General features: G+C 51.2%; 1 protein-coding gene across 1 annotated transcript in view; it reads left to right on the forward strand.

The window, feature by feature from the left end:
- coq9 (coenzyme Q9 homolog (S. cerevisiae)) overlaps positions 1 to 23883 on the forward strand; it is a 56632-nt gene extending 32749 nt beyond the window's left edge. The window contains exon 7 of the mRNA XM_068048943.1: positions 23756 to 23883. Within this exon, the coding sequence (XP_067905044.1) occupies positions 23756 to 23883 (128 nt within the window). The remainder of the gene's footprint in view (positions 1 to 23755) is intronic.

Below are 23883 nucleotides of genomic sequence, written 5' to 3' on the forward strand. Positions count from 1 at the left end.
TGATCGATTTGTTTATTGAGGATCGATGTGTTTATTGAGGATCGATGTGTTTTATTGAGGATCCGATGTGTTTAATTGGGGATCGATGTGTTTATTGAGGATCGATGTGTTTATTGGGGATCGATGTGTTTATTGAGGATCGATGTGTTTATTGGGGATCCATGTGTTTATTGAGGATCGATGTGTTTATTGAGGATCGATGAGTTTATTGAGGATCGATGTGTTTATTGGGGATCGATGTGTTTATTGAGGATCGATGTGTTTATTGAGGATCGATGTGTTTATTGAGGATCGATGTGTTTATTGGGGATCGATGTGTTTATTGAGGATCGATGTGTTTATTGAGGATCGATGTGTTTATTGAGGATCGATGTGTTTATTGAGGATCGATGTGTTTATTGAGGATCGATGTGTTTATTGAGGATCGATGTGTTTATTGAGGATCGATGTGTTTATTGAGGATCGATGTGTTTATTGAGGATCGATGTGTTTATTGAGGATCGATGTGTTTATTGGGATCGATGTGTTTATTGAGGATCGATGTGTTTATTGAGGATCGATGTGTTTATTGAGGATCGATGAGTTTATTGAGGATCGATGTGTTTATTGAGGATCGATGTGTTTATTGGGGATCGATGTGTTTATTGAGGATCGATGTGTTTATTGAGGATCGATGTGTTTATTGAGGATCGATGTGTTTATTGAGGATCGATGTGTTTATTGAGGATCGATGTGTTTATTGAGGATCGATGTGTTTATTGAGGATCGATGTGTTTATTGGGGATCGATGTGTTTATTGGGATCGATGTGTTTATTGAGGGATCGCATGTGCTTTATTGAGGATCGATGTGTTTATTGAGGATCGATGTGTTTATTGAGGATCGCATGTGTTTATTGAGGATCGATGTGTTTATTGAGGATCGATGTGTTTATTGGGATCGATGTGTTTATTGAGGATCGATGTGTTTATTGAGGGATCCATGTGTTTATTGAGGATCGATGTGTTTATTGAGGATCGATGTGTTTATTGGGGATCGATGTGTTTATTGAGGATCGATGTGTTTATTGAGGATCGATGTGTTTATTGAGGATCGATGTGTTTATTGAGGATCGATGTGTTTATTGAGGATCGATGTGTTTATTGAGGATCGATGTGTTTATTGAGGATCGATGTGTTTATTGAGGATCGATGTGTTTATTGAGGATCGATGTGTTTATTGAGGATCGATGTGTTTATTGAGGATCGATGTGTTTATTGAGGATCGATGTGTTTATTGAGGATCGATGTGTTTATTGAGGATCGATGTGTTTATTGAGGATCGATGTGTTTATTGAGGATCGATGTGTTTATTGAGGATCGATGTGTTTATTGAGGATCGATGTGTTTATTGAGGATCGATGTGTTTATTGAGGATCGATGTGTTTATTGAGGATCGATGTGTTTATTGAGGATCCGATGTGTTTATTGAGGATCGATGTGTTTATGAGGATCGATGTGTTTATTGGGATCGATGTGTTTATTGAGGATCGATGTGTTTATTGAGGATCGATGTGTTTATTGAGGATCGATGTGTTTATTGAGGATCGATGTGTTTATTGAGGATCGATGTGTTTATTGAGGATCGATGTGTTTATTGAGGATCGATGTGTTTATTGAGGATCGATGTGTTTATTGAGGATCGATGTGTTTATTGAGGATCGATGTGTTTATTGAGGATCGATGTGTTTATTGAGGATCGATGTGTTTATTGAGGATCGATGTGTTTATTGAGGATCGATGTGTTTATTGAGGATCGATGTGTTTATTGAGGATCGATGTGTTTATTGAGGATCGATGTGTTTATTGAGGATCGATGTGTTTATTGAGGATCGATGTGTTTATTGAGGATCGATGTGTTTATTGAGGATCGATGTGTTTATTGAGGATCGATGTGTTTATTGAGGATCGATGTGTTTATTGAGGATCGATGTGTTTATTGAGGATCGATGTGTTTATTGAGGATCGATGTGTTTATTGAGGATCGATGTGTTTATTGGGATCGATGTGTTTATTGAGGATCGATGTGTTTATTGAGGATCGATGTGTTTATTGAGGATCGATGTGTTTATTGGGGATCCGATGTGTTTATTGAGGATCGATGTGTTTATTGAGGATCGATGTGTTTATTGAGGATCGATGTGTTTATTGAGGATCGATGTGTTTATTGAGGATCGATGTGTTTATTGAGGATCGATGTGTTTATTGAGGATCGATGTGTTTATTGAGGATCGATGTGTTTATTGAGGATCGATGTGTTTATTGAGGATCGATGTGTTTATTGAGGATCGATGTGTTTATTGAGGATCGATGTGTTTATTGAGGATCGATGTGTTTATTGAGGATCGATGTGTTTATTGAGGATCGATGTGTTTATTGAGGATCGATGTGTTTATTGAGGATCGATGTGTTTATTGAGGATCGATGTGTTTATTGAGGATCGATGTGTTTATTGAGGATCGATGTGTTTATTGAGGATCGATGTGTTTATTGAGGATCGATGTGTTTATTGAGGATCGATGTGTTTATTGAGGATCGATTTGTGATTTTATTGAGGATCGATGTGTTTATTGAGGATCGATGTGTTTATTGAGGATCGATGTGTTTATTGGGGATCGATGTGTTTATTGAGGATCGATGTGTTTATTGAGGATCGATGTGTTTATTGAGGATCGATGTGTTTATTGAGGATCGATGTGTTTATTGAGGATCGATGTGTTTATTGAGGATCGATGTGTTTATTGAGGATCGATGTGTTTATTGAGGATCGATGTGTTTATTGGGGATCGATGTGTTTATTGAGGATCGATGTGTTTATTGAGGATCGATGTGTTTATTGAGGATCGATGTGTTTATTGAGGATCGATGTGTTTATTGAGGATCGATGTGTTTATTGAGGATCGATGTGTTTATTGAGGATCGATGTGTTTATTGAGGATCGATGTGTTTATTGAGGATCGATGTGTTTATTGAGGATCGATGTGTTTATTGGGATCGATGTGTTTATTGGGATCGATTGTTTATTGAGGATCGATGTGTTTATTGAGGATCGATGTGTTTATTGAGGATCGATGTTTTTATTGAGGATCGATGTGTTTTATTGAGGATCGATGTGTTTATTGGGATCGATGTGTTTATTGAGGATCGATGTGTTTATTGAGGATCGATGTGTTTATTGAGGATCGATGTGTTTATTGAGGATCGATGTGTTTATTGAGGGATCGATGTGTTTATTGAGGATCGATGTGTTTATTGAGGATCGATGTGTTTATTGAGGATCGATGTGTTTATTGGGGATCGATGTGTTTATTGAGGATCGATGTGTTTATTGAGGATCGATGTGTTTATTGAGGGATCGATGTGTTTATTGGGGATCGATGTGTTTATTGAGGATCGATGTGTTTATTGAGGATCGATGTGTTTATTGAGGATCGATGTGTTTATTGGGATCGATGTGTTTATTGAGGATCGATGTGTTTATTGAGGATCGATGTGTTTATTGAGGATCGATGTGTTTATTGGGGATCGATGTGTTTATTGAGGATCGATGTGTTTATGAGGATCGATGTGTTTATTGGGGATCGATGTGTTTATTGAGGATCGATGTGTTTATTGAGGATCGATGTGTTTATGAGGATCGATGTGTTTATTGGGGATCGATGTGTTTATTGAGGATCGATGTGTTTATTGAGGATCGATGTGTTTATTGAGGATCGATGTGTTTATTGAGGATCGATGTGTTTATTGAGGATCGATGTGTTTATTGAGGATCGATGTGTTTATTGAGGATCGATGTGTTTATTGGGATCGATGTGTTTATTGAGGATCGATGTGTTTATTGGGGATCGATGTGTTTATTGAGGATCGATGTGTTTATTGGGGATCGATGTGTTTATTGAGGATCGATGTGTTTATTGAGGATCGATGTGTTTATTGAGGGATCGATGTGTTTATTGAGGATCCGATTGTGTTTATTGGGGATCGATGTGTTTATTGAGGATCGATGTGTTTATTGGGATCGATGTGTTTATTGAGGATCGATGTGTTTATTGGGGATCGATGTGTTTATTGAGGATCGATGTGTTTATTGGGGATCGATGTGTTTATTGAGGATCGATGTGTTTATTGAGGATCGATGTGTTTATTGGGGATCGATGTGTTTATTGGGGATCGATGTGTTTATTGAGGATCGATGTGTTTATTGAGGATCGATGTGTTTATTGGGGATCGATGTGTTTATTGAGGATCGATGTGTTTATTGGGATCGATGTGTTTATTGAGGATCGATGTGTTTATTGAGGATCGATGTGTTTATTGGGGATCGATGTGTTTATTGAGGATCGATGTGTTTATTGGGGATCGATGTGTTTATTGGGGATCGATGTGTTTATTGAGGATCGATGTGTTTATTGGGATCGATGTGTTTATTGGGGATCGATGTGTTTATTGAGGATCGATGTGTTTATTGAGGATCCGATGTGTTTATTGGGGATCGATGTGTTTATTGAGGATCGATGTGTTTATTGGGGATCGATGTGTTTATTGAGGATCGATGTGTTTATTGGGGATCGATGTGTTTATTGAGGATCGATGTGTTTATTGGGGATCGATGTGTTTATTGAGGATCGATGTGTTATTGGGGATCGATGTGTTTATTGGAGGATCGATGTGTTTATTGGGGATCGATGTTTTATTGAGGATCGATGTGTTTATTGGGGATCGATGTGTTTATTGAGGATCGATGTGTTTATTGAGGATCGATGTGTTTATTGGGGATCGATGTGTTTATTGAGGATCGATGTGTTTATTGGGGATCGATGTGTTTATTGAGGATCGATGTGTTTATTGAGGATCGATGTGTTTATTGGGGATCGATGTGTTTATTGAGGATCGATGTGTTTATTGGGGATCGATGTGTTTATTGGAGGATCGATGTGTTTATTGAGGATCGATGTGTTTATTGGGGATCGATGTGTTTATTGAGGATCGATGTGTTTATTGGGGATCGATGTGTTTATTGAGGATCGATGTTTTTATTGAGGATCGATGTGTTTATTGGGGATCGATGTGTTTATTCGGGGATCGATGTGTTTATTGAGGATCGATGTGTTTATTGGGGATCGATGTGTTTATTGAGGATCGATGTTTTTATTGAGGATCGATGTGTTTATTGGGGATCGATGTGTTTATTGAGGATCGATGTTTTTATTGAGGATCGATGTGTTTATTGGGGATCGATGTGTTTATTGAGGATCGATGTGTTTATTGAGGATCGATGTGTTTATTGGGGATCGATGTGTTTATTGGGGATCGATGTGTTTATTGAGGATCGATGTGTTTATTGAGGATCGATGTGTTTATTGAGGATCGATGTGTTTATTGGGGATCGATGTGTTTATTGAGGATCGATGTGTTTATTGGGGATCGATGTGTTTATTGAGGATCGATGTGTTTATTGAGGATCGATGTGTTTATTGGGGATCGATGTGTTTATTGAGGATCGATGTGTTTATTGAGGATCGATGTGTTTATTGGGGATCGATGTGTTTATTGGGGATCCGATGTGTTTATTGAGGATCGATGTGTTTATTGGGATCGATGTGTTTATTGAGGATCGATGTGTTTATTGAGGATCGATGTGTTTATTGGGGATCGATGTGTTTATTGGGGATCGATGTGCTTATTGAGGATCGATGTGTTTATTGAGGATCGATGTTGTTTTGTTTGAGGATCGTTGATGTGTTTTATTGGGGATCGATGTGTTTATTGGGATCGATTTTGATTTTATTGGGGATCGATGTGTTTATTGAGGATCGATGTGTTTATTGGGGATCGATGTGTTTATTGAGGATCGATGTGTTTATTGAGGATCGATGTGTTTATTGGGGATCGATGTGTTTATTGAGGATCGATGTGTTTATTGCGGATCGATGTGTTTATTGAGGATCGATGTGTTTATTGGGGATCGATGTGTTTATTGAGGATCGATGTTTTTATTGAGGATCGATGTGTTTATTGGGGATCGATGTGTTTATTGAGGATCGATGTGTTTATTGGGGGATCGATGTGTTTATTGAGGATCGATGTTTTTATTGAGGATCGATGTGTTTATTGGGGATCGATGTGTTTATTGAGGGATCGATGTGTTTATTGGGGATCGATGTGTTTATTGAGGATCGATGTTTTTATTGAGGATCGATGTGTTTATTGGGGATCGATGTGTTTATTGGGGATCGATGTGTTTATTGAGGATCGATGTGTTTATTGAGGATCGATGTTTTTATTGAGGATCGATGTGTTTATTGGGGATCGATGTGTTTATTGAGGATCGATGTGTTTATTGGGGATCGATGTGTTTATTGAGGATCGATGTGTTTATTGAGGATCGATGTGTTTATTGGGGATCGATGTGTTTATTGAGGATCGATGTGTTTATTGAGGATCGATGTGTTTATTGGGGATCGATGTGTTTATTGGGGATCCATGTGTTTATTGAGGATCGATGTGTTTATGAGGATCCATGTGTTTATTGGGGATCGATGTGTTTATTGAGGATCGATGTGTTTATTGAGGGATCCATGTGTTTATTGGGGATCGATGTGTTTATTGAGGATCGATGTGTTTATTGAGGATCGATGTGTTTATTGAGGATCGATGTGTTTATTGGGGATCGATGTGTTTATTGAGGATCGATGTGTTTATTGAGGATCGATGTGTTTATTGCGGATCGATGTGTTTATTGAGGATCGATGTGTTTATTGGGGATCGATGTGTTTATTGAGGATCGATGTGTTTATTGGGGATCGATGTGTTTATTGGGGATCGATGTGTTTATTGCGGATCGATGTGTTTATTGAGGATCGATGTGTTTATTGAGGATCGATGTGTTTATTGAGGATCGATGTGTTTTATTGGGGATCGATGTGTTTATTGAGGATCGATGTGTTTATTGGGGATCGATGTGTTTATTGAGGATCGATGTGTTTATTGGGGATCGATGTGTTTATTGAGGATCGATGTGTTTATTGAGGATCGATGTGTTTATTGCGGATCGATGTGTTTATTGAGGATCGATGTGTTTATTGGGGATCGATGTTTTTATTGAGGATCGATGTGTTTATTGAGGATCGATGTGATTATTGAGGATCGATGTGTTTATTGAGGATCGATGTGATTATTGAGGATCGATGTGTTTATTGAGGATCGATGTGTTTATTGAGGATCGATGTGTTTATTGAGGATCGATGTGATTATTGAGGATCGATGTGTTTATTGAGGATCGATGTGTTTATTGAGGATCGATGTGTTTATTGAGGATCGATGTGTTTATTGGGGATCGATGTGTTTATTGAGGATCGATGTGTTTATTGGGGATCGATGTTTTTATTGAGGATCGATGTGTTTATTGAGGATCGATGTGTTTATTGAGGATCGATGTGTTTATTGAGGATCGATGTGTTTATTGGGGATCGATGTGTTTATTGAGGATCGATGTGTTTATTGAGGATCGATGTGTTTATTGAGGATCGATGTGTTTATTGAGGATCGATGTGTTTATTGGGGATCGATGTGTTTATTGAGGATCGATGTGTTTATTGGGGATCGATGTGTTTATTGAGGATCGATGTGTTTATTGGGGATCGATGTGTTTATTGAGGATCGATGTGTTTATTGAGGATCGATGTGTTTATTGGGGATCGATGTGTTTATTGAGGATCGATGTGTTTATTGAGGATCGATGTGTTTATTGGGGATCGATGTGTTTATTGAGGATCGATGGGTTTATTGAGGATCGATGTGTTTATTGGGGATCGATGTGTTTATTGAGGATCGATGTGTTTATTGAGGATCGATGTGTTTATTGGGGATCGATGTGTTTATTGAGGATCGATGTGTTTATTGAGGATCGATGTGTTTATTGAGGATCGATGTGTTTATTGAGGATCGATGTGTTTATTGGGGATCGATGTGTTTATTGAGGATCGATGTGTTTATTGAGGATCGATGTGTTTATTGAGGATCGATGTGTTTATTGAGGATCGATGTGTTTATTGGGGATCGATGTGTTTATTGAGGATCGATGTGTTTATTGAGGATCGATGTGTTTATTGAGGATCGATGTGTTTATTGGGATCGATGTGTTTATTGAGGATCGATGTGTTTATTGAGGATCGATGTGTTTATTGAGGATCGATGTGTTTATTGAGGATCGATGTGTTTATTGAGGATCGATGTGTTTATGGAGGATCCATGTGTTTATGGAGGATCGATGTGTTTATTGAGTGGAGGATCGATGTGTTTATTGAGGATCGATGTGTTTATTGGGGATCGATGTGTTTATTGAGGATCGATGTGTTTATTGAGGATCGATGTGTTTATTGGGGATCGATGTGTTTATTGAGGATCGATGTGTTTATTGGGGATCGATGTGTTTATTGAGGATCGATGTGTTTATTGGGGATCGATGTGTTTATTGAGGATCGATGTGTTTATTGGGGATCGATGTGTTTATTGAGGATCGATGTGTTTATTGAGGATCGATGTGTTTATTGAGGATCGATGTGTTTATTGGGGATCGATGTGTTTATTGAGGATCGATGTGTTTATTGAGGATCGATGTGTTTATTGAGGATCGATGTGTTTATTGAGGATCGATGTGTTTATTGAGGATCGATGTGTTTATTGAGGATCGATGTGTTTATTGAGGATCGATGTGTTTATTGAGGATCGATGTGTTTATTGAGGATCGATGTGTTTATTGAGGATCGATGTGTTTATTGAGGATCGATGTGTTTATTGAGGATCGATGTGTTTATTGAGGATCGATGTGTTTATTGAGGATCGTTGTGTTTATTGAGGATCGATGTGTTTATTGGGGATCGATGTGTTTATTGAGGATCGATGTGTTTATTGAGGATCGATGTGTTTATTGAGGATCGATGTGTTTATTGGGGATCGATGTGTTTATTGAGGATCGATGTGTTTATTGCGGATCGATGTGTTTATTGAGGATCGATGTGTTTATTGAGGATCGATGTGTTTATTGAGGATCGATGTATTTATTGAGGATCGATGTGTTTATTGAGGATCGATGTGTTTATTGAGGATCGATGTGTTTATTGAGGATCGGTGTGCTTATTGAGGATCGATGTGTTTATTGAGGATCGATGTGTTTATTGAGGATCGATGTGTTTATTGGGGATCGATGTGTTTATTGAGGATCGGTGTGCTTATTGAGGATCGATGTGTTTATTGGGGATCGATGTGTTTATTAAGGATCGATGTGTTTATTGAGGATCGATGTGTTTATTGAGGATCGATGTGTTTATTGGGGATCGATGTGTTTATTGAGGATCGGTGTGCTTATTGAGGATCGATGTGTTTATTGAGGATCGATGTGTTTATTGAGGATCGATGTGTTTATTGAGGATCGATGTGTTTATTGAGGATCGGTGTGCTTATTGAGGATCGATGTGTTTATTGAGGATCGATGTGTTTATTGAGGATCGATGTGTTTATTGAGGATCGATGTGTTTATTGAGGATCGATGTGTTTATTGGGGATCGATGTGTTTATTGAGGATCGGTGTGCTTATTGAGGATCGATGTGTTTATTGAGGATCGATGTGTTTATTGAGGATCGATGTGTTTATTGAGGATCGATGTGTTTATTGAGGATCGATGTGTTTATTGAGGATCGATGTGTTTTTGTGTTAATGTGAGGCTGATTGCAGTTGGTGTGTTTTCGTTGAAGTGCTTGTTTGGTTTGGGGGGCAGGTTGATATTGACCCATGTCCCCGTGCCCCCCACTCCCCCCCTCCCCCTCACCACCCCTCCCCCCTCCGCAACTCGGGGCTCTCAGTGCAAACACCAATTGCAATATTCATCCAATCCCCGTCTCGTTGACACACCAACACCTCACCTATCCTGAACCCCCCACAATTGCCCCTTATCCCAGACCCGCCACCAATTCCACCTATCCCAGGAGGGGGCAGGGATTATGAGTGAGGGAGGGAATGGATAGGAGGGGCAGTGTACGTGGGAAGGTGGGAGGGCAGGAGGATGTGTGAGGGATAGAAGTAGGGGAGGGGAAGAGAGGGGGCAGGGAGGAGGGAGGAGGGGAGGGGGCAGTTTGTGCAAGTGAGGTAGGAGGGTGTGTGAGAGAGTGGAGAAGGGGTCAGGATTTGCAAGGGAGAGAGGAGGGTGTGTGAGGGAAGGAGGAAGGGGAGGAGGATGTTAGGGAGGGAGAGAGGGGAGGAGAGGGGCAGAGTTTGTGAGATTGGGAAGGAGGCGAGGGGATAGGCACGGTTTGTGATGGATGGAGCGAGGAAGCGAAGGGAGGGTGCACGGTTCATGAGTCAGGGAGAAAGGAGAGGGGAGTTGAGAGGGTTTGCAAGGAAGGGTGGAGGGTGCATGAGGGAGGGCCGGTTAGGAGGGTGTGTGAGGGAGGGAGGTGGGTGTGTGGGGGAAGGGAGGGGAGGGAGGGGAGGTGGCCAGGAGTGGGAGGGAGGGAGGAGCATGTGTGAGGGAGGGGACAGGATAGGGCAGGGAGTGTGAGGGAGGGAGGAGGGTATGTGAGGGAAGGGGCCGGAAGTGTGAGGGAGGGAGGAGGGTGTGAGAGGGAGGGAGGACGGTGTGTGAGGGAGGGAGCAAGGTATGTGAGGTATGGAGGGGATGGGAGTGTGAGCGAGGGAGGAGAGTGTGTGAGTTATGGAGGAGGGTGTGTGGGAGGAGTGTGAGTGAGGAGGTGGGGGGCCGGGAGTGTGAGGGAGGGAGGAGGATGTGTGAGGAGGGGTGGGAAGTGTGAGGGACAGCAGAGGCTGTGTGAGGGAGGAGCGGGTGTGAGGGAAGGGGCTGGGAGTGTGAGGGAGGGAGGAGGGTGTGTGAGGGAGGAGGGTGTGTGAGGAAAGGGGCCGGGAGTGTGAGGGAGTGGGGAGGGTGTGTGAGGGAAGGGGCCGGTAGTGTGAGGGAGGGAGGAGGGTGTGTGAGGGAAGATTCTGGGAGTGTGAGGGAGGGAGGAGGGTGTGTGAGGGAAGGGGCCGGGAGTGTGAGGGAGGGAGGAGGGTGTGTGAGGGAAGAGGCCGGGGGTGTGAGGGAGGGAGGAGGGGGTGAGGGAAGAGGCCGGGAGTGTGAGGGAGGGAGGAGGGTGTGTGAGGGAAGGAGGAGGGTGTGTGAGGGAAGGGGCCGGGAGTGTGTGTGAGGGAGGAGGGTGTGTGAGGGAAGGGGCCGGGAGTGTGTGTGAGGGAGGAGGGTGTGTGAGGGAAGGGGCCGGGAGTGTGAGGGAGGGAGGAGGGTGTGTGAGGGAGGGAGGAGGGTGTGTGAGGGAGGAGGGTGTGTGAGGGAAGGGGCCGGTAGTGTGTGTGAGGGAGGAGGGTGTGTGAGGGAAGGAGCCGGGAGTGTGAGGGAGGGAGGAGGGTGTGTGAGGGAAGAGGCCGGGAGTGTGAGGGAGGGAGGAGGGTGTGTGAGGGAAGAGGCCGGGAGTGTGAGGGAGGGAGGAGGGTGTGTGAGGGAAGAGGCTGGAAGTGTGAGGGAGGGAGGAGTGTGTGTGAGGGAGGGAGGAGGGTGTGTGAGGGAAGGGGCCAGGAGAGTGAGGGAGGGAGGAGGGTGTGTGAGGGAGGGAGGAGGGTGTGTGAGGGAGGGGGTCAGGAGAGTGAAGGAGGGAGGAGGGTGTGTGAGGGAAGGGGCCAGGAGTGTGAGGGAGAGAGGAGGGTGTGTGAGGGAAGGGGCCGGGCGTGTGTGTGAGGGAGGAGGGTGTGTGAGGGAAGGGGCCGGGAGTGTGTGTGAGGGAGGAGGGTGTGTGAGGGAAGGGGCCGGGAGTGTAAGGGAGGGAGGAGGGTGTGTGAGGGAAGGGGCCGGGAGTGTGTGTGAGGGAGGAGGGTGTGTGAGGGAAGGAGCCGGGAGTGTGAGGGAGGGAGGAGGGCGTGTGAGGGAAGAGGCCAGGAGTGTGAGGGAGGGAGGAGAGTGTGTGAGGGAAGAGGCCGGGAGTGTGAGGGAGGGAGGAGGGTGTGTGAGGGAAGAGGCCGGGAGTGTGAGGGAGGGAGGAGTGTGTGTGAGGGAGGGAAGAGGGTGTGCGAGGGAAGAGGCCTGGAGTGTGAGGGAGGGAGGAGGGTGTGTGAGGGAAGAGGCCGGGAGTGTGAGGGAGGGAGGAGTGTGTGTGAGGGAGGGAGGAGGGTATGTGAGGGAAGGGGCCGGAAGTGTGAGGGAGGGAGGAGGGTGTGAGAGGGAGGGAGGACGGTGTGTGAGGGAGGGAGCAAGGTATGTGAGGTATGGAGGGGATGGGAGTGTGAGCGAGGGAGGAGAGTGTGTGAGTTATGGAGGAGGGTGTGTGGGAGGAGTGTGAGTGAGGAGGTGGGGGGCCGGGAGTGTGAGGGAGGGAGGAGGATGTGTGAGGAGGGGTGGGAAGTGTGAGGGACAGCAGAGGCTGTGTGAGGGAGGAGCGGGTGTGAGGGAAGGGGCTGGGAGTGTGAGGGAGGGAGGAGGGTGTGTGAGGGAGGAGGGTGTGTGAGGAAAGGGGCCGGGAGTGTGAGGGAGTGGGGAGGGTGTGTGAGGGAAGGGGCCGGTAGTGTGAGGGAGGGAGGAGGGTGTGTGAGGGAAGATTCTGGGAGTGTGAGGGAGGGAGGAGGGTGTGTGAGGGAAGGGGCCGGGAGTGTGAGGGAGGGAGGAGGGTGTGTGAGGGAAGAGGCCGGGGGTGTGAGGGAGGGAGGAGGGGGTGAGGGAAGAGGCCGGGAGTGTGAGGGAGGGAGGAGGGTGTGTGAGGGAAGGAGGAGGGTGTGTGAGGGAAGGGGCCGGGAGTGTGTGTGAGGGAGGAGGGTGTGTGAGGGAAGGGGCCGGGGGTGTGTGTGAGGGAGGAGGGTGTGTGAGGGAAGGGGCCGGGAGTGTGAGGGAGGGAGGAGGGTGTGTGAGGGAGGGAGGAGGGTGTGTGAGGGAGGAGGGTGTGTGAGGGAAGGGGCCGGGAGTGTGTGTGAGGGAGGAGGGTGTGTGAGGGAAGGAGCCGGGAGTGTGAGGGAGGGAGGAGGGTGTGTGAGGGAAGAGGCCGGGAGTGTGAGGGAGGGAGGAGGGTGTGTGAGGGAAGAGGCCGGGAGTGTGAGGGAGGGAGGAGGGTGTGTGAGGGAAGAGGCTGGAAGTGTGAGGGAGGGAGGAGTGTGTGTGAGGGAGGGAGGAGGGTGTGTGAGGGAAGGGGCCAGGAGAGTGAGGGAGGGAGGAGGGTGTGTGAGGGAGGGAGGAGGGTGTGTGAGGGAGGGGGTCAGGAGAGTGAAGGAGGGAGGAGGGTGTGTGAGGGAAGGGGCCAGGAGTGTGAGGGAGAGAGGAGGGTGTGTGAGGGAAGGGGCCGGGCGTGTGTGTGAGGGAGGAGGGTGTGTGAGGGAAGGGGCCGGGAGTGTGTGTGAGGGAGGAGGGTGTGTGAGGGAAGGGGCCGGGAGTGTAAGGGAGGGAGGAGGGTGTGTGAGGGAAGGGGCCGGGAGTGTGTGTGAGGGAGGAGGGTGTGTGAGGGAAGGAGCCGGGAGTGTGAGGGAGGGAGGAGGGCGTGTGAGGGATGAGGCCGGGAGTGTGAGGGAGGGAGGAGAGTGTGTGAGGGAAGAGGCCGGGAGTGTGAGGGAGGGAGGAGGGTGTGTGAGGGAAGAGGCCGGGAGTGTGAGGGAGGGAGGAGTGTGTGTGAGGGAGGGAAGAGGGTGTGCGAGGGAAGAGGCCTGGAGTGTGAGGGAGGGAGGAGGGTGTGTGAGGAAGAGGCCGGGAGTGTGAGGGAGGGAGGAGTGTGTGTGAGGGAGGGAGGAGGGTGTGTGAGGGAAGGGGCCAGGAGTGTGAGGGAGGGAGGAGGGTGTGTGAGGGAGGGAGGAGGGTGTGTGAGGGAAGGGGCCAGGAGAGTGAGGGAGGGAGGAGGGTGTGTGAGGGAAGAGGCTGGGAGTGTGAGGGAGGGAGGAGTGTGTGTGAGGGAGGGAGGAGGGTGTGTGAGGGAAGGGGCCAGGAGAGTGAGGGAGAGAGGAGGGTGTGTGAGGGAAGGAGCCGGGAGTGTGAGGGAGGGAGGAGGGTGTGTGAGGGAAGGGGCCGGGAGTGTGTGTGAGGGAGGAGGGTGTGTGAGGGAAGGGGCCGGGAGTGTGAGGGAGGGAGGAGGGTGTGTGAGGGAGGGAGGAGGGTGTGTGAGGGAGGAGGGTGTGTGAGGGAAGGGGCCGGTAGTGTGTGTGAGGGAGGAGGGTGTGTGAGGGAAGGAGCCGGGAGTGTGAGGGAGGGAGAAGGGTGTGTGAGGGAAGAGGCCGGGAGTGTGAGGGAGGGAGGAGGGTGTGTGAGGGAAGAGGCCGGGAGTGTGAGGGAGGGAGGAGGGTGTGTGAGGGAAGAGGCTGGAAGTGTGAGGGAGGGAGGAGTGTGTGTGAGGGAGGGAGGAGGGTGTGTGAGGGAAGGGGCCAGGAGAGTGAGGGAGGGAGGAGGGTGTGTGAGGGAGGGAGGAGGGTGTGTGAGGGAGGGGGTCAGGAGAGTGAAGGAGGGAGGAGGGTGTGTGAGGGAAGGGGCCAGGAGTGTGAGGGAGAGAGGAGGGTGTGTGAGGGAAGGGGCCGGGCGTGTGTGTGAGGGAGGAGGGTGTGTGAGGGAAGGGGCCGGGAGTGTGTGTGAGGGAGGAGGGTGTGTGAGGGAAGGGGCCGGGAGTGTAAGGGAGGGAGGAGGGTGTGTGAGGGAAGGGGCCGGGAGTGTGTGTGAGGGAGGAGGGTGTGTGAGGGAAGGAGCCGGGAGTGTGAGGGAGGGAGGAGGGCGTGTGAGGGAAGAGGCCAGGAGTGTGAGGGAGGGAGGAGAGTGTGTGAGGGAAGAGGCCGGGAGTGTGAGGGAGGGAGGAGGGTGTGTGAGGGAAGAGGCCGGGAGTGTGAGGGAGGGAGGAGTGTGTGTGAGGGAGGGAAGAGGGTGTGCGAGGGAAGAGGCCTGGAGTGTGAGGGAGGGAGGAGGGTGTGTGAGGGAAGAGGCCGGGAGTGTGAGGGAGGGAGGAGTGTGTGTGAGGGAGGGAGGAGGGTATGTGAGGGAAGGGGCCGGAAGTGTGAGGGAGGGAGGAGGGTGTGAGAGGGAGGGAGGACGGTGTGTGAGGGAGGGAGCAAGGTATGTGAGGTATGGAGGGGATGGGAGTGTGAGCGAGGGAGGAGAGTGTGTGAGTTATGGAGGAGGGTGTGTGGGAGGAGTGTGAGTGAGGAGGTGGGGGGCCGGGAGTGTGAGGGAGGGAGGAGGATGTGTGAGGAGGGGTGGGAAGTGTGAGGGACAGCAGAGGCTGTGTGAGGGAGGAGCGGGTGTGAGGGAAGGGGCTGGGAGTGTGAGGGAGGGAGGAGGGTGTGTGAGGGAGGAGGGTGTGTGAGGAAAGGGGCCGGGAGTGTGAGGGAGTGGGGAGGGTGTGTGAGGGAAGGGGCCGGTAGTGTGAGGGAGGGAGGAGGGTGTGTGAGGGAAGATTCTGGGAGTGTGAGGGAGGGAGGAGGGTGTGTGAGGGAAGGGGCCGGGAGTGTGAGGGAGGGAGGAGGGTGTGTGAGGGAAGAGGCCGGGGGTGTGAGGGAGGGAGGAGGGGGTGAGGGAAGAGGCCGGGAGTGTGAGGGAGGGAGGAGGGTGTGTGAGGGAAGGAGGAGGGTGTGTGAGGGAAGGGGCCGGGAGTGTGTGTGAGGGAGGAGGGTGTGTGAGGGAAGGGGCCGGGAGTGTGTGTGAGGGAGAAGGGTGTGTGAGGGAAGGGGCCGGGAGTGTGAGGGAGGGAGGAGGGTGTGTGAGGGAGGGAGGAGGGTGTGTGAGGGAGGAGGGTGTGTGAGGGAAGGGGCCGGGAGTGTGTGTGAGGGAGGAGGGTGTGTGAGGGAAGGAGCCGGGAGTGTGAGGGAGGGAGGAGGGTGTGTGAGGGAAGAGGCCGGGAGTGTGAGGGAGGGAGGAGGGTGTGTGAGGGAAGAGGCCGGGAGTGTGAGGGAGGGAGGAGGGTGTGTGAGGGAAGAGGCTGGAAGTGTGAGGGAGGGAGGAGTGTGTGTGAGGGAGGGAGGAGGGTGTGTGAGGGAAGGGGCCAGGAGAGTGAGGGAGGGAGGAGGGTGTGTGAGGGAGGGAGGAGGGTGTGTGAGGGAGGGGGTCAGGAGAGTGAAGGAGGGAGGAGGGTGTGTGAGGGAAGGGGCCAGGAGTGTGAGGGAGAGAGGAGGGTGTGTGAGGGAAGGGGCCGGGCGTGTGTGTGAGGGAGGAGGGTGTGTGAGGGAAGGGGCCGGGAGTGTGTGTGAGGGAGGAGGGTGTGTGAGGGAAGGGGCCGGGAGTGTAAGGGAGGGAGGAGGGTGTGTGAGGGAAGGGGCCGGGAGTGTGTGTGAGGGAGGAGGGTGTGTGAGGGAAGGAGCCGGGAGTGTGAGGGAGGGAGGAGGGCGTGTGAGGGAAGAGGCCGGGAGTGTGAGGGAGGGAGGAGAGTGTGTGAGGGAAGAGGCCGGGAGTGTGAGGGAGGGAGGAGGGTGTGTGAGGGAAGAGGCCGGGAGTGTGAGGGAGGGAGGAGTGTGTGTGAGGGAGGGAAGAGGGTGTGCGAGGGAAGAGGCCTGGAGTGTGAGGGAGGGAGGAGGGTGTGTGAGGGAAGAGGCCGGGAGTGTGAGGGAGGGAGGAGTGTGTGTGAGGGAGGGAGGAGGGTGTGTGAGGGAAGGGGCCAGGAGTGTGAGGGAGGGAGGAGGGTGTGTGAGGGAGGGAGGAGGGTGTGTGAGGGAAGGGGCCAGGAGAGTGAGGGAGGGAGGAGGGTGTGTGAGGGAGGGAGGAGGGTGTGTGAGGGAAGGGGCCAGGAGAGTGAGGGAGGGAGGAGGGTGTGTGAGGGAAGAGGCTGGGAGTGTGAGGGAGGGAGGAGTGTGTGTGAGGGAGGGAGGAGGGTGTGTGAGGGAAGGGGCCAGGAGAGTGAGGGAGGGTGGAGGGTGTGTGAGGGAGGGAGGAGGGTGTGTGAGGGAAGGGGTCAGGAGAGTGAGGGAGGGAGGAGGGTGTGTGAGGGAAGGGGCCAGGAGTGTGAGGGAGGGAGGAGGGTGTGTGAGGGAGGGAGGAGGGTGTGTGAGGGAAGAGGCCGGGAGTGTGAGGGAGGGAGGAGTGTGTGTGAGGGAAGAGGCCGGGAGTGTGAGGGAGGGAGGAGGGTGTGTGAGGGAAGGGGCCAGGAGAGTGAGGGAGGGAGGAGGGTGTGTGAGGGAAGAGGCTGGGAGTGTGAGGGAGGGAGGAATGTGTGTGAGGGAGGGAGGAGGGTGTGTGAGGGAAGGGGCCAGGAGAGTGAGGGAGGGAGGAGGGTGTGTGAGCGAGGGAGGAGGGTGTGTGAGGGAAGGGGTCAGGAGAGTGAGGGAGGGAGGAGGGTGTGTGAGGGAAGGTGCCAGGAGTGTGAGGGAGGGAGGAGGGTGTGTGAGGGAGGGAGGAGGGTGTGTGAGGGAAGGGGCCAGGAGTGTGAGGGAGGGAGGAGGGTGTGTGAGGGAGGGAGGAGGGTGTGTGAGGGAAGGGGCCAGGAGAGTGAGGGAGGGAGGAGGGTGTGTGAGGGAAGAGGCCGGGAGTGTGAGGGAGGGAGGAGTGTGTGTGAGGAGGGTTGGGAGGGTTTCTCTACCTCTGGAAGATACTGGCTGATAAATGAAACTCCTGTCTGTGATCTGATTGACAATGGGGATTGTGTGGGCAGCTACAGGCTGTTGATTCTGGGCCTGTGACTGTGGACGTATCCCCGAACTGGTTGTGAGAAGTAACTGAACGGTGATTTGATGTTTTCAGGTTGTGTGACACTGGTGAAGGATTGTTCACATTCCAGACCCGAGAGGGAGAGGAGATTTACCAGCGAGTGCATGCAGCAACTCTCTCTATTGCAGAGCAACACAAACACAACATCATGGACTTGGAGAAGAACATGAGAGTCAGTACCAACTCTGTCTCAGATGGGGGAGGGGAATAACGCATGGAATGTTCCAGAACATAAATACACCAGTGTTTCTTACCACCTGACCATGCCCATCCATCCTCCAGTCTACTCTCGCCCGGTCTAATCCCGCTCTGTCTAATCCCGCCCGTTCTAATCTCGTCCGTTCTGATCTCGCCCGTTCTGATCTCGCCCATTCTGATCTCGCCCATTCTGATCTCGCCCGGTCTACTCCCGCTCTGTCTAATCCCACCCGGTATAATCCTTCCCGACCTAACCTCACTCGGTCTATTCACGCCCGCTATAATCCCACCCACTCTAATTCCGCCCGTTCTAATCTCGCCCGGTCTACTCCCGCCCGATCTACTTCTGCCTGGTCTAATCTCGCCTGGTCCAATCTGGCCCGGTCTATTCCTGCCCGGTCTACTCCTGCCCGGTCTAATCTCGCCCGGTCTACTTCCACCTGGTCTAATCCCACCCGTTCTAATCCCGCCGGTTTACTTCCACCTTGTCTACTCCCGCCCGGTCTAATTCTGCAAGCTGTAGTCCCGCCCGGTCTAACCCGCCCACTCTAATCCCGCCCGTTCTAATCTCGCCCGGTCTAATCCCGCCCTGTTTACTCCCACCCGGTCTAATCCCGCACAGTTTAATTCCGCATGGTGTACTCCCGCCCGTTCTAATCTCACCCATTCTACTCCCGCCCGGTCTAATCCCGCCCACTCTAATTCTGCCCGTTCTAATCTCGCCCAGTCTATTCCCGCCCGTTCTAATCTCGCCCGGTCTAATCTCGCCCAGTCTAATCTCGCCCAGTCTAATCCCGCCCGGTCTAATCTCGCCCGGTCTAATCTCGCCCGGTCTAATCTCGCCCAGTCTAATCCCGCCCGTTCTAATCCCACCCGATCTAATCCCTCCCGGCCTAATCTTGCCCAGTCTAATCCCGCTCTATCTAATCCCTCCCGGCCTAATCTCACCCGGTCTACTCCCGCCCGGTCTAATCCCACCCGTTCTAATCCCGCCCGGTTTACTCCCTCCCGGTCTACTCCCGCTCATTCTAATCTCGCCCGGTCTAATCTTGCCTGTTCTAATCTCGCCCGGTCTAATCACAGCTGGTCTAATACCGCTCGGTCTAATCTCACACAGTGTAATCCCACCCGGTCTAATCACGCCCGGTCTAATCTCGCCCGGTCTAATCCCACTTGGTCTAATCCCACCATGTCTATTCCCACCCGGTCTAATCCCTCCCGGTCTAATCCTACCTGGTCTAATCTTGCCCGATCTAATCTCGCCCGGTCTAATCCCACCCGGTTTACTCCCACCCGGACTAATCCCGCCCGGTCTAATTCCGCATGGTGTACTCCCGCCCGCTCTAATCCCATCCATTCTAATCCCGCCCGTTCTAACCCTGCCCGTTCTAATCCCACCCAGTCTAATCCCACCCAGTCTAATCCCACCCGTTCTAACCCCGCCCGCTCTAATCACACCCAGTCTAATCCCACCCAGTCTAATCCCACCCGTTCTAACCCCGCCCGCTCTAATCACACCCAGTCTAATCCCACCCAGCCTAATCCTACCCGTTCTAATCTCACCCGGTTTACTCCTACCCGTTCTAATCCCACCTGGTCTAATCCCACACTGTCTAGTCCCACCCGGTCAAATCTCACCAAGTCTACTCCCGCCCGGTCTAATCTCCCCCGTTCTAATCTCACCCAGTCTACACCCGCTCGGTCTACTCCCGCCCGGTCTACTCCCGCCCGGTCTAATCCCACCCGTTCTAATCTCACCCAGTCTACACCCGCCTGGTCTACTCCTGCCTGGTCTAATCTCACCCGTTCTAATCTCACCCAATCTACACCCGCCCAGTTTAACCCCACCCGTTCTAATCTCAACCAGACTACACCCACCCGGTCTAACCCCACCCGTTCTAATCTCACCCAGTCTACACCCGCCCGGTCTAACCCCACCCGTTCTAATCTCACCCAGTCTACACCCGCCCGGTCTAACCCCACCCGTTCTAATCTCAACCAGTCTACACCCGCCCGGTCTACTCCTGCCTGGTCTAATCTCACTCAGTCTACACCCGCCTCGTCTAATCTTGCCCGGTCTACTCCCGCCCGGTCTAATCCCAGCCGTTCTAATCTCACCCAGTCTACACCCGCCCAGTCTAACCCCACCCGTTCTAATCTCAACCAGTCTACACCCGCCCGGTCTACTCCCGCCCGGTCTACTCCTGCCTGGTCTAACCTCACTCAGTCTACACCCGCCTCATCTAATCTTGCCCGGTCAACTCCCGCCCGGTCTAATCCCACCCGTTCTAATCTCACCCAGTCTACACCCGCCAGGTCTACTCCTGCCTGGTCTAATCTCTCCCGGTCTAATCCTGCCCGGTCTACTCCCGTCCGGTCTACTCCCGCCCGGTCTACTCCTGCCTGGTCTAATCTCGCCCGGTCTAATCTCACCCGGTCAACTCCCGCCCGGTCTACTCCTGCCTGGTCTAATCTCACCCAGTCTAATCTGACCCAGTCTACTCCCGCCCGGTCTACTCCTGCCTGGTCTAATCTCACCCAGTCTACTCCCGCCCGGTCTACTCCTGCCTGGTCTAATCTCACCCAGTCTAATCTCACCCAGTCTACTCCCGCCCGGTCTACTCCTGCCTGGTCTAATCTCTCCCGGTCTACTCCCGCCCAGTCTACTCCTGCCTGGTCTAATCTCTCCCGGTCTAATCGTGCCTGGTCTACTCCCGCCCGGTCTACTCCTGCCTGGTCTAATCTCGCCCGGTCTAATCTCGCCCGGTCTAATCCCGCCCGGTTTACTCCCACCCGGACTAATCCCGCCCGGTCTAATTCTGCATGGTGTTGTCCCGCCCGGTCTATTCCCGCCCACTCAAATCCCGCCCGGTCTAATCCTACCTGGTCTAATCTCGCCCGATCTAATCTCGCCCGGTCTACTCCCGCCCGGTTTACTCCCACCCGCACTAATCCCGCCCTGTCTAATTCTGCATGGTGTACTCCCGCCCGTTCTAATCCTGCCCGTTCTAACCCCGCCCGCTCTAATCCCACCCAGTCTAATCCCGCCCTGTCTAATTCCACCCGTTCTAATCTCGCCCAGTCTAATCCTGCCCGTTCTGATCTCGCCCGGTCTAATCTCGCCCAGTCTAATCCCGCTCTGTCTAATCCCACCCAGTCTAATCCAACCCGTTCTAATACCGCCTGTTCTAATCACGCCCGGCCTATGACCGCTCTGTCTAATCCCATCCGGTCTAATCCCTCCCAGCCTAATCTCACCCGGTCTACTCCCGCCCGGTCTAATCCCACCTACTCTAATTCCGCCCTTTCTAATCTCGCCAGGTCTAATGTCACCCGGTCTAATCCCGCTCGTTCTAATCTCACCCAGTCTACTCCCGCCCGGTCTAATCCCGCCTGGTCTAATCTCGCACGTTCTAATCTCGCCCGGTCTAATCTCACAGAGTCTAATCTCGCCCGGTTTAATCCCGCTCTGTCTAATACCACTTGGTCTAATCCCACGCAGTCTATTTCCACCCAGTCTAATTCCACCCGTTCTAATCTCGCCCGGTCTAATCCCGCTCTGTCTAATCCCACCCGTTCTAATCCCACTTGGTCTAATCACACACTGTCTAGTCCCGCCCGGTCTAATCCCACCCATTCTAATCTCACCCAGTCTACACCCGCCCGGTCTACTCCCGCCTGGTCTAATCCCACCCGTTCTAATCTCACCCAGTCTACACCCGCCCGGTCTACTCCCGCCTGGTCTAATGTCGCCCAGTCTAATCTCACCCGGTCTTATCTCACCCGATCTACTCCCGCCCGGTCTACTCCCGCCCGGTCTACTCCTGCCTGGTCTAATCCCGCACGGTCTAATCTCACCTGGTCTACTCCCGCCCGGTCTACTCCTGCCTGGTCTAATCTCACCCGGTCTAATCCCGCCCGGTTTACTCCCACCCGGTCTACTCCCGCCCGATCTAATTCTGCAAGGTGTTGTCCCGCCCGGTCTAATCCCGCCCACTCTAATCCCACCCGTTCTAATCTCGCCCGGTTTACTCTCGCCCGGTCTACTCTCGCCCGGTCTCATCCCGCCCGGTCTAATTCCGCATGGTGTACTCCCGCCTGCTCTAATCCCGCCCGGTCTAATCCCACCCGTACTAATCCCGCCCATTCTAATCCCGCCCATTCTAATCCCACCTGTACTAATCCCACCCGTACTAATCTCGCCCGTACTAATCCCACCCGTACTAATCTCGCCCAGTTTACTCCCACCCATTCTAATCTCGCCCGGTTTTCTCCCGCCCGGTCTAATCCCATCTGTTCTAATCTCGCCCGGTTTACTCCCGCCCGTTCTAATTCCACCCATTCTAATCCCACCCGGTCTAATCCCGCCCTGTTTAATTCCACATGGTGTACTTCCGCCCGCTATAATCCCACCCGGTCTAATCCCTCTCGTTCTAATCTTGCCCAGTTTACTCCCGCCCGGTCTAGTCTCGCCTGGTTTACTCCCACCCATTCTAATCTCGCCCGGTTTACTCCTGCCCGGTCTAATCCCACCCATTCTAATCTCACCCGGTTTACTCCCACCTGGTCTAATCCCACCTGGTCTAATTCCGCACGGTGTACTCCCGCCCACCCTAATCCACTCTCCTGCTTACTCACTCATTAAGAAAAGATGACCATAAAAAAGTCATAGCAAGAGTAAGCCTGCTTCCTTGGGTCTGATAATCAGTTACACACACACATACTACAGAACACTGTGCAAAAGTGCCGACAGCAAATGAGATTGTTAACCACAGACTCACTAACCATAATAAGATAAGAAATAGGAGCACCAATTGACCATTCGGCCCCTCAATGCTGTTCTGCCATTCAATACAATTATGGTTGATCTTTGACCTCAACTCTACTTTCCTGTGCAATCCCCACATCTCTCAATTAGGCTCAGGTTCAAAAATCTGTCTTTCCCAGTCTTCAAGTGAAACAATGCTGGAACATCCACTGCTCTCTGGGGTAGAGAATTCCAAAGATTCACAACCCTCTGAATGAAGACATTTCTCCTCATCTCTGTCTTAAATGATTGACCCTTTATCCTGAGTTTATTCCCCCAATGTTCTAGATACCCAGCTCGGGGCAAACAATGTCTCAGTGTCTACCTTATCCAGCACCTTTAGAATCTTGTATGTTTCAATGAGATCACCTCTCATTTTACTGAACTTCCCTCCACCACTGACGCACAGTGTCAGCAGTGTGCACCATCTACAAGATGAACTGCAGCAATTCACCAAGGCTCCTTAGACAGCACCTTCCAAACCCGTGACCTCTACCACCTAGAAGGACAAGGGCAGTAGGTGAATGGGAACCATCACGTGCAAGTTCCCCTCCAAGTCGCACACCATCCTGACTTGGAACTATATCGCCGTTCCTTCACTGTCGCTGGGTCAAAATCCTGGAACTTCCTTCCTAACAGCATTGTGGGTGTACCTACCCCACATGGACTGCAGTGGTTCAAGAAGGCAGCTCACCACCACCTTCTCAAGGGGGATTAGAGATGGGCAATAAATGCTGGCCTGGCCAGTGACGCCCACATCCCATGAATGAATTGTGAAAAAACTGGGCTCAGAGTTTGTGGGTTTCGGGTGTGAGGGGATGGGGAGGGGGAGAGGGGGAAAGGGGTGCTGCAGTATAAGTGCTGCTTGCAGGTGCTGGTGAGACTGTGTTGAATGCAGTATTACACTGGGATGTTTAAATCCACTGAGACTCTTTTCCAGCTCCAGCCCGTCTGGCAGCAGGTCTGCGAGAGGCAGGATTCACACTGTCCCTCAGGACAAGGGTCCAGACCAATGGACAGGAGCTTTTTCTGGGATGAAGTGATCACGTGTGTTGTGTTTTGCAGCTACTGAACAAGAATACAGAACTGGAACATTTCCCATCACCACCCAGCACTGTCCTTCCACGCAGTGTCTTCTGGCATCACATCACCAATTCACAGCACAGCACCGAAACCGAGCACAGCAACCGTAA

The sequence above is a fragment of the Heterodontus francisci genome, chromosome 17 (genome assembly GCF_036365525.1).
Source record: "Heterodontus francisci isolate sHetFra1 chromosome 17, sHetFra1.hap1, whole genome shotgun sequence".
Classification (NCBI taxonomy): Eukaryota; Metazoa; Chordata; class Chondrichthyes; order Heterodontiformes; family Heterodontidae; genus Heterodontus; species Heterodontus francisci.